The sequence below is a fragment of the Polyodon spathula genome, chromosome 50, assembly GCF_017654505.1.
Source record: "Polyodon spathula isolate WHYD16114869_AA chromosome 50, ASM1765450v1, whole genome shotgun sequence".
Taxonomy (NCBI): domain Eukaryota; kingdom Metazoa; phylum Chordata; class Actinopteri; order Acipenseriformes; family Polyodontidae; genus Polyodon; species Polyodon spathula.
Window position 1 is genome coordinate 535,367 of NC_054583.1, and position 11,021 is coordinate 546,387.

The window sequence follows — 11,021 nt, forward strand, 5'->3', positions numbered from 1 at the left end:
CCATGGAGTGGTCTGGACCACAGCCACAGAATGGTGCAACCCCTTCTCCCGTTGTTGTTTAACCCATTAAGTGCCATTTTTCCTTTTGAGGAAAAATTACGAATTTTTTGGTGATTTAACTATCCACCTGTTATTTCAAATTTCTCTTTAATTATATTGTTCTGATACTTCTCATTTTGTTAACCGCAACAGTTAAGTCTAAATGCAATGTATCACGTTACATAAAACACCAGGTACTTGGTTTCACATAATCACCAGCAGGGGGGTGGTGTAATCCCAAACACAAGCCAGGGACTGACTGCACATTTAACACGGAACAGAACTACAAGTAAAATGAAGACGGCCCCTCAGCAGTGCAACTGTGCAGACAGTCCCTAAACACAACCATATACACACACACACACATGTAAAAAAGACACTCTCTCAAAAAAAGCAATATACAATTCCTCATTCTTTATTTTTTTTTTTCACAAAAATGCACACAAAAAATATTTATAAAAATGTAATCTCCCACGCATGTTGTCTCTCCTCTGCCTAGCGTTCATTTCTTCTTGTTCTCTTTGCACGCCACCACGTATCTCTGGGCCACGTTGAGTGGGGGAGAGTATCCGTCAGCGTACGAGGTGTCTTCAAACAGCACAGAGTAATCATCCTGGGGCTAGAGAGGAATAGTCAATACTCAATACAGACACCGTGACAGACAGTATTATTAGGGGTACCCCTCTCTCTCTTACCCTCTGCGGGGGTGCGTGGATCAGTGCTCGGTAGAAGCAGGTGGTTTGGGGGTACAGCGCCAGCACCAACTGCTCCTTGTGGAACAGAGCCTCGGGGTCAGTCTCGGGGTTCGCCTTCCACTGGGGTAGCGGAATGATACGCCTTCGACTGAGAGTGTGGCGTCTGGGGAAGAAGAAGAGTTTTTTGTACTTTTAACAACACTTTATTTAAATCAGTCAAATATGCAAGAAAAACTGTAAAGAAAGCAAAGGACAATTCTCAAATCCAAACATTCTATCCCCTACACATATATCAATTAATATATAAACAACAAACCACAAAAAACTGCAAAAATGCAAAAGTAGTGTGCATTTTTTGTATAAAGCACGCATCTTTTAAATGCATGCCAAAAAAACGAGTGTCTTTGAAAACAGTGTGCATCTTTTAAAATGCTTGCCAAGAAAAATGTTTGCCTGAAATAAGACTTAAGTATGTTTCAGTCCTTTCGACCAAACTCATGAATGATCAAAAATAAGTTATTTTGAAAAATAGTACTTTCAGTAAACCCAGCACCTTAACAATCCTTCTCAAAGCCTGTAGCTGTGCTTTGATCCATAAATGTTTTGAAGCCGCTTGTTTATCACTGCGTCTTTAACATGTATTGGCTAACAATAGAGTGACTCTTAAAATAGACTGTGCTGCTGGCTAATGATTAGAGCAGAAAAGTATTTAACAACTTGGTTTTGACCTTTACAGGAGTTTAGCAGAAGGGGCTGCACTTTAAATGTTACTTCAGGCACATATTTTACTTGGGATGCATTTTAAAAGATGCATGCCCTTAAAAAACACACTACGTTTTTGAAGACACTCGATTTTTTGGCATCCATTTAAAAAGGTGTGTGCTTTATAGAAAAAATACCACTTTCCTTTTCCTGCTCTTTAAAAATGACAATTTGGCCTGTCCCAAAATAAAATCTGCAATCTGACATGCTGTGAACAGGTAGATTACAGTGGTCAAGAATAAAACAAACACGACAGTGAAAGTTCAATGAAACCACTCCTTTATTTGGCAGGGGTGCAGGCTTGTAACTTTTAAATAAATACCTGGCTCTACACAACGTTGTGTATCACACAGGTAATACCAAGAGATATTGTCCCAAAATAATAAACAAACAGCACGAATAACACACGAAACACAAACACGGTCACAAGTCCAGAATGAGTGCTTATTAGTGTAGGTGGTGAAGTACAGTGAATGGTGAACAGCGGGGAAGTGTTGTCCGGGTGTAGAACTGGCTTCGTAGCGACAGCTCCCTGTGATTAGCTGTCTAACAATTATCAGACAGACAGAATACAGCATGTAAACTCACAGTTCGCTTTTACTCCTTCCTGTTCCTTTCATAAAACCATATCACAAGGAACAGATCGCTTCGTCACATCCCACAAAATACCCTCAGTCACGCCCCCTTCAGTAGAGAGTGCAATCACGTATCCTCCAATCCATGACTGACACACTGCCTACCCTATTAAGACGAAGACTTCTGGTATTGTGGCTCCACCCCTTCCTGGATGGCCGACTTCCTACTGACCCTGAAATGAACTGTCAAACCATCCGGTCTGGGACACACTGTTCCTGTTATACAGAGCCCTCACAGACTGGGAAGGAGATTGCTGACTAGGATTCATTCGCTCTCTGTCACACATGCACATCTCCTGTTCTGCACTCCCATTATAAAAATTGCTTCACAGGCCATATAGGCATGGAACAGTCTCTTCACCCCACAAAAAGGACAAGTGTCTGGTGCTCCAGGGGTTATTATACCAATAAAGGAACTGCAAGCAATGATGTGTGGAGTATCCTCCATTGCAAATTTCCAAATCTCTTAGGAATAGGGGCTTGTACCCAGCCCTTCATGCCAGCCGCACATGCTCCCCACCCCAGCTGCTCCCTCCAATGTGTATCCGGGAGCCCCTGCAGGGCTGGAGCATGCCTCACCTTCACACACACTGAGAAACTGATGAGCCTAGCAGGGTCCAGCAGCACCCTTGGTCTGGGCTGAGTATCTAATATCAGGGTCAACATCAGCGAGGGGAAAGGTTCCTCTGAAGCCCAACACCCTGTACCTATAGATTATTAGTCTGGGGTTCCTCCGGGCACCAGTACACACTGTCCGCCTCCACAGCCTGCTCCACTTTAAACAGACTCCAAGCACACCGCAAGCCGCTGTAGAACTGCGGGAGCTGGGAGAGGTCCCGCTTTGCGGTGTCAGCAGGAACATGGGGTCGGGGGGGTGAGCTTATTTTTGAATAAAAAAAACAGCAAAAGGCCCAGGACCTCCAACTGAGCGGCTCTGTGGAGTACAGTAACTTTGCAGGGCCTGCAGTCTTTGAAAAACTGCCACGACTGCTGGCCAGATCAATCAGGCCCTGCCCCACGGTACAGTACACACTGCCAGAGCCAGTGCAGCCCACCCCAAAAGATCCTCACCAACTCTCTGTAGCTCCGAGAACAGCGCCGCAGGCAGCTACACAGGCCATACAGTGCCACAGCATGGGGGCCACCAGGTTAATAATGATTAGAGCCCAGCGTTTGAGCAAATCGAAAAAGCATGAAATGCAAAATAAAACAAATAATCTTTATAAAGAGAACGTTTAGCCTGACAATTCTGAATTGGAGGGTTTTTTTTAATAGCACTGAGCTCTCTGGCAGACTGGGGGTGTGACTCTGTATGATTCCAGTCTACGGAGTCATTTAAAGGACAGTTAAAATCCGCCCCCAGAAAAAAAAAAAAAAAAAAAAAACATCTGAATGACACTTCTTTAATATCTGAAAGAAAAACACCCCAGGCTGTCCCTTCAGGGCGTAAAGTCTTCATAAAACAAACATGATGCGCATTCATTTAAAAACCTTGAACAGCCTTCCCACGATGATTAATTCAGAAAATAAAAACAGCAACCCAGCACTATTATTTGTCCCATAGCTTATTTGTCCCACTAGCACCCCCGTTTTTTGCGACTAATCAATGTTTGTCGTGGGGTCGTGATAATACACAGGGTATCGATTTTGTTATGAGGGAGGGAGGGGGTGGGGGGGTGAGGAACACGAGTTAATTTCATTATTTACATTTCTTGAGTTAAAAAATGTATTCTACAGTTCAAACACACGCCGGTTTATGCACCTCTCTAGCCCGGGGGTTTACATTAAAAGTGTTTACTGTGATGTTATCCATTAAAAGAAAGGAAAAAAAACAAATGAAAAAAGGATGAAAACCCAGTAAAAGAGGAAAGAAGCGAAAGGTTTTACAGCCATTACGGTTTCTCATTTCTTAACCTGTCTGCGTGCTTTTGTGGTCAAAGCGAAGAATCACACAGTATTGATTGAACAGTACCCACAAACAGCTTAAGGTCTGGAAATAAATCCTCTATTTTAATACCTCTTCTAACTTTCGTGTTGCGTAAAAAATGGTTTAATCTGCTCCGGAGAATTATCCCCCCAACTCCAGACTGACTGAAAGGGGCTCAGAAATCAATGAGGATTCCATGACAGGACACCTCTCCATCGCTCTCATACTCCGCGCTTTCTTTATTCTCCATCGGGGGTAAAGCAATGCAAGGCTGGCGAGCCAAGCTCCCTGAACCGCTGTCTGACCCTTCCCCTGCCCACTGTTCCCCTTTTTATTGGTACTGTAAATAGTACTTCACTATTTGTCTAATATTTCCTTCATTACTTGTGTTATAAACCTCACTCATTTCACTTATTTAAGCTGGCTATTGCCCCTGCTGCTCTACGCTTACCTTCTTATTCTCCACTCTCTCCTCGGGCTCAGCCTCTCTCCTGTGCTGTCAGGGCCAGCTCCCCTCTGCTCTTCACCTCCACCAGCTGCATTCCCACTGGAGTGGGACCTTCATCCTCACTATTCGCTCTGTCAGCTGCTTTCTCCCGATCACCGGCCTTATCTAGATATTCCCTTCTAAATGTGTCCCCCTTTACCACACATGAAAATAGTTCATGTCTTCAGATGTGACAAAAACATTGTAAATGTTACCGTCGATATTAAACTTCAAAACAGTATTTATGGTTGATTGGGGCTCATTCAACCATTTAGTAGCCAGTGAAGAGAGCGGCAGGCCAGAGATGAAAGTGCCTTTAACCACAATCCCCTCCTCTACCACTTTATTCACCAGAGTCTCATCACTGAGAAAAATCACCACAGCAACACCCTCTTCACTCTGGGCAACACCACACTTGAGCACAGGGTCTGCTACACATACCTGGGTCTGGCCATCAGCGCGTCAGGGAGCTTTAACCTGACTATAAAAGCATTAAAAGACAAGGCATGAAGGGCTTTCTATGTCATAAAGAATCAACTTTAGAAAACTAAACCACCAGTAAAAATGAGACTTAAAATTCTTGACAGTATTACTGAACCGATTCTTGTCTAACTGTAGAAGTGTGGGGACCGCTCAAACCCTTACTATAAAACACGGGACAAAATCCCAACTGTGTTATTATACCTTGAAATTGCAAAAACTATTCTACAGCTAAACAGAAACGACAATGCGTGCAGGGCTGAATCCCCTCGGCCAGCTGGTACTGAAGCTCAATCATGACAAAAATTAACATATTTAAAAAACACATAGAAGTCATACTGGAAAGGAATTAAAAACACAGAACTAGTGCCAAAAACAGACTTCCCCCTGGCTGAATACCCGGTCAGTGTCAAAGACACAAAACTAAAGCAAATCCTGACCAAGTACATGTTATTTCGTCCATCGTGATGCATTTTGTCTTGCTCAGCCCGAGTCAAAGCATGCTGACCCACACCCTGAGGTGGGCTGCTTGGACCCGGGTTATCCCAGGTATGTGGTTTCACACTATTGTAACCCGGGTAGGAGTGCCAGTGTGAAAGAGGCTCTTGTGTTACTGTAAATATGAGGGGGAATGGAGGGTGGGGGTTGTATACGAGATGAAGGTGTATAGGGGTATGGGGGAGGGGGGTACGAGTGTTAATGTTTGTTGTTTTAATGCTTTGGCAAAACGTCATTTGTTTTGTCATGCCAATAAAGCCTCTTGAATTTTGAATAATTCTGAATCTCACCTGTCTTGCACTTCCATTCGGTACACAGCTCTCAAATGTGCAGTTTTGACAAAAATACACGGTTACAGCAAACTTGTATTTTCATTTTAAAACACTACATCTGGTACTACAAAAGTTAAAAAAAAAAAAAAAAAAAAAATAATTGCAATGATTAAAATAGAAACGATAGATCATAAAAATAGGTTTTCAATCTTGACTTGAATTGCAAGGGTTGAGGCCTCCCACCTACAAGGTTCGGGCAAGTTTGATAAGGTTTTCAAACAACTTTCTCAATGGAGAGTTGATTTTGTAGAAAGTAACATTACACAATAGGGTTAGTCAGCCAATGAAAAGTCATTAGAGAAGTCATGTGACTGGCTATCTCGCTTGCGAAAGTCGGTTTGGAATATCGTCAGGGAAAGTCTCCTGATCGAATGTTTCCAAGCTGGATATTGTAGATATGTATGTATGGATATAAAAGTTATAATTAACCAGTATGCACTTTGCTGGTCTCCATGAACAATAACATGAAATAACTTAAACAATTCATATTTCAGCTGTAAATGCACTGAGGTTCAAATAATTGAAGGTAAACAGAACAAACCTGATCACACAGGAATATATCTCAAAGGATATGAGAAAACATTCATTTAAAAGTGTGACAGAAAGAGAGAGCATTTATATCTCTGTTCCACTATAAATCAGTAAAAATAAACCCAGATGGAGAACAGGGTTATCTGCAGCATGACATGCTGTCATAATAAACTACAAATATTTTGAGTTAATTAATAAAGGCTTCTGTTTGATAAATACATTTTCTCCCCTTCTAGTGGTACTAAACAGATTAAGTGAGTGTTGTATTTTATGGCAGCAGTTTCAATATTGGGTCTCGTAAATACAAATCTATGTTTACATGATATTGCCCTGGGGTTCAGATACATAAATAAATAAACAATTAGCTAGTACAGCTTTATTTACATAATTGTTATATTAATAATGTGTTGTGTCTAGTACTGTATGAAGGTGCAGTTGATTTTTTTTGTTTTTCATGTTTCCTGTCTGAATGCTGTTTTTCCATATTGGTTGACTTCAAAATGAAGTAGAAAGCTGTTCCATGAAAGTAGAATCAACACTGTAGAAGCGACAGATGTCATTCTACTTTTCTGACAACTTGCAGACTAGTGTCCCCTCAGCTTTATATTAACAATGTGTACAGAACAGAAAGAATGATACTGAATAAGAGACTTACTCCTTGCCCTCTTCATCGATGTCATCAACTTCATACCTAAAGACAAAACCAAAAAGTTATATTAAATAGTATTATGTAACAGCAATTTCCAGATTTAGGAAAAAAGGACTACAGCTCCTAGAAACCCTGTGTAACCTATAATAATTATAATTATGTAATAAAATAATATATTCTTATTATCTAAAAAGAACTAAAGGTTTTTAAGATTATATAAATATTTTAAATTACTATATTATATATATATATATATATATATATATACATAGACACACACACACAGTACTGTGCAAAAGTTTTAGGCAGGTGTGAAAAAATGCTGTAAAGTAAGAATGCTTTCAAAAATAGACATGTTAATAGATTATATTTATCAATTAACAAAATGCAAAGTGAGTGAACAGAAGAAAAATCTACATCAAATCCATATTTGGTGTGACCACCCTTTGCCTTCAAAACAGCATCAATTCTTCTAGGTACACTTGCACAAAGTCAGGGATTTTGTAGGCATATAGTCAGGTGTATGATTAAACAATTATACCAAACAGGTGCTAATGATCATCAATTCAATATGTAGGTTGAAACACAATCATTAACTGAAACAGAAACAGCTGTGTAGGAGGAATAAAACTGGGTGAGGAACAGCCAAACTCGGCTAACAAGGTGAGGTTGCTGAAGACAGTTTACTGTCAAAAGTCATACACCATGGCAAGACTGAGCACAGCAACAAGACACAAGGTAGTTATACTGCATCAGCAAGGTCTCTCCCAGGCAGAAATTTCAAGGCAGACAGGGGTTTCCAGATGTGCTGTCCAAGCTCTTTTGAAGAAGCACAAAGAAACGGGCAACGTTGAGGACCGTAGACGCAGTGGTCGGCCAAGGAAACTTACTGCAGCAGATGAAAGACACATCATGCTTACTTCCCTTCGCAATCGGAAGATGTCCAGCAGTGCCATCAGCTCAGAATTGGCAGAAAACAGTGGGACCCTGGTACACCCATCTACTGTCCGGAGAAGTCTGGTCAGAAGTGGCCTTCATGGAAGACTTGCAGCCAAAAAGCCATACCTCCGACGTGGAAACAAGGCCAAGCGACTCAACTATGCACGAAAACACAGGAACTGGGGTGCAGAAAAATGGCGGCAGGTGCTCTGGACTGATGAGTCAAAATTTGAAATATCTGGCTGTAGCAGAAGGCAGTTTGTTCGCGAAGGGCTGGAGATCGGTACACAAATGAGTGTCTGCAGGCAACAGTGAAGCATGGTGGAGGTTCCTTGCAAGTTTGGGGCTGCACTTCTGCAAATGGAGTTGGGGATTTGGTCAGAATTAATGGTCTCCTCAATGCTGAGAAGTACAGGCAGATACTTATCCATCATGCAATACCATCAGGGAGGCATCTGATTGGCCCCAAATTTATTCTGCAGCATGACAACAACCCCAAACATACAGCGAAAGTCATTAAGAACTATCTTCAGTGTAAAGAAGAACAAGGAGTCCTGGAAGTGATGGTATGGCCCCCACAGAGCCCTGATCTCAACATCATCGAGTCTGTCTGGGATTACATGAAGAGAGAGAAGCAACTGAGGCTGCCTAAATCCACAGAAGAACTGTGGTTAGTTCTCCAAGATGTTTGGGCCAACCTACCTGCCGAGTTCCTTTAAAAACTGTGTGCAAGTGTACCTAGAAGAATTGATGCTGTTTTGAAGGCAAAGGGTGGTCACACCAAATATGGATTTGATTTAGATTTTTCTTCTGTTCACTCACTTTGCATTTTGTTAATTGATAAATATAATCTATTAACATGTCTATTTTTGAAAGCATTCTTACTTTACAGCATTTTTTCACACCTGCCTAAAACTTTTGCACAGTACCTTACTATATATATATATATTATATATATATATATATATTATATATATATATATATATATATATACACACAGTGCCTTGCAAAAGTATTCAGACCCCTGACCAATTCTCTCATATTAGTGAATTACAAATGGTACATTGAAATTTCGTTCTGTTTGATATTTTATTTTAAAACACTGAAACTCAGAATCAATTATTGTAAGGTGACATTGGTTTTATGTTGGGAAATATTTTTAAGAAAAATAAAAAACTGAAATATCTTGCTTGCATAAGTATTCAACCCCTGTGCTGTGGAAGCTCCCAGTTTGCACCGATGAAAGAAATTGCCCTAACGAGGACACAATTACCTTACCATTGGCCTCCACCTGTGAACCATTAAAGTTGCTGTCACATTTTCTGGATAAAAACCCCACTGTTGAAGGATCATTGGTAAGGCTGTGAATTTGAAGGAAAATGAAGACCAAAGAGCATTCTACAGAAGTTAGAGATAACGTAATACAAATGCATAGATTATGGAAAGGGTACAAAATAATATCCAAGTGTTTAGATATCCCAGTGAGCACAGTTGGATCAATAATCAGGAAGTGGAAGCTGCATCACACCACTCAGGCACTGCCCAGAAAAGGCCATCCCTCAAAACTCAGCACTCAAACAAGAAGGAGACTTGTGAGAGAAGCCACAGAGAGGCCAACAATCACTTTGAAGGAGCTACAGAGTTCAGTGGCTGGGAGTGGAGTAATGGTGCACCAGTCAACCATATCAAGAGCTCTGCATAACACTGGCCTGTATGGGAGGGTGGCAAGAAAGAAGCCGTTACTCAAAAAGTACCATCTGAAAGCACGTCTGGAGTTTTCCAGAAAGCATGAGAGTGATCCAGCTGCAATGTGGGAAAAGGTTTTGTGGTCAGATGAGACCAAGATAGAGCTTTTTGGCCAAAACTCAAAGCGCTATGTGTGGCGCAAACCTAACACTGCCCATGCCTCAAGACAAACCATCCCTACAGTGAAGTATGGTGGTGGCAGCATCATGCTGTGGGGATGCTTCTCATCAGCAGGGACTGAGCATCTTGTTACAATTGAAGGAAGAATGGATGGAGCAAAATACAGGAAAATACTGCAAGAGAATCTGCTTCAGTCTGCTAAAAAACTGAAGCTTGGGAGGTAATTCACCTTTCAGCATGACAATGATCCAAAGCACAAGGCCAAAGCAACACTGGAGTGGCTCAAGAACAAAAAGGTGAATGTCCTACAGTGGCCCAGTCAAAGTCCTGATCACAATCCCATTGAGAATCTGTGGCACTGTTTGAAAATTGCGGTCCACAAGTGTCGTCCAACCAACCTGAACAACCTGGAGAAAATCTGCCAAGAAGAATGGGCCAAAATCACTCCGACACTGTGTGCAAAGCTGGTACATACTTACCCCAAAAGACTTAAAGCTATTATTGCAGCAAAAGGTGGCTCTACCAAATATTAATGTGTGGGGGTTGAATACTTATGCAAGCAAGATATTTCAGTTTTTTATTTTTCTTAAAAATATTTCCCAACATAAAACCAATGTCACCTTACAATAATTGATTCTGAGTTTAAGTGTTTTAAAATATCGAACAGAACGAAATTTCAATGTACCATTTGTAATATGAGAGAATTGGTCAGGGGTCTGAATACTTTTGCAAGGCACTGTATATATATATATATATATATATATATATATATAAACAAACAAAAAATAAAAAACAAAAAAAAAAAAAAAAAAAAAAAAACACAGCTCCTAGAACCCGCTGCTGTGTCTCTCTATGACATGTGCACCATGGGGGCTGTAGCATTAAAGGTTTTCAATTATAATAAAAGTATTTATAAAAAAATAACTACAAGTCCCAGAACCCCCTGATGCTGTACATTAAGGGGGCTGTAGATCCTGGTAGTTCACCCTCACTTGTTGGCTGCATGGCTGTAGCTGACCACCTCAGCCAGGATCCACTGCTCGTCTCCATCCACAGCCTTCACCCGTGCCGCCACTTTATCCCCAGGCTTCGCCACGTAGTCGCTGGAGGCCGGGATAGCGCCACACAGGGGCGGAGGACTGCAACAGCAAGCAGAGTCAAAGACTACCAAACCAGGGAA

General features: G+C 41.3%; 1 protein-coding gene across 1 annotated transcript in view; it reads right to left on the minus strand.

Moving 5' to 3' along the window:
* Positions 1 to 449: 449 nt before the first annotated feature.
* The window catches only part of sgf29 (SAGA complex associated factor 29), a 17,146-nt gene continuing 6,574 nt past the window's right edge, over positions 450 to 11,021 (minus strand). The window contains exons 8-10 of the mRNA XM_041238679.1: positions 7,042 to 7,077; positions 735 to 897; positions 450 to 658 (exon numbers count right to left, since the gene is read on the minus strand). Of these exons, the coding sequence (XP_041094613.1) occupies positions 542 to 658; positions 735 to 897; positions 7,042 to 7,077 (316 nt within the window). The 3' untranslated portion in view covers positions 450 to 541. The remainder of the gene's footprint in view (positions 659 to 734; positions 898 to 7,041; positions 7,078 to 11,021) is intronic.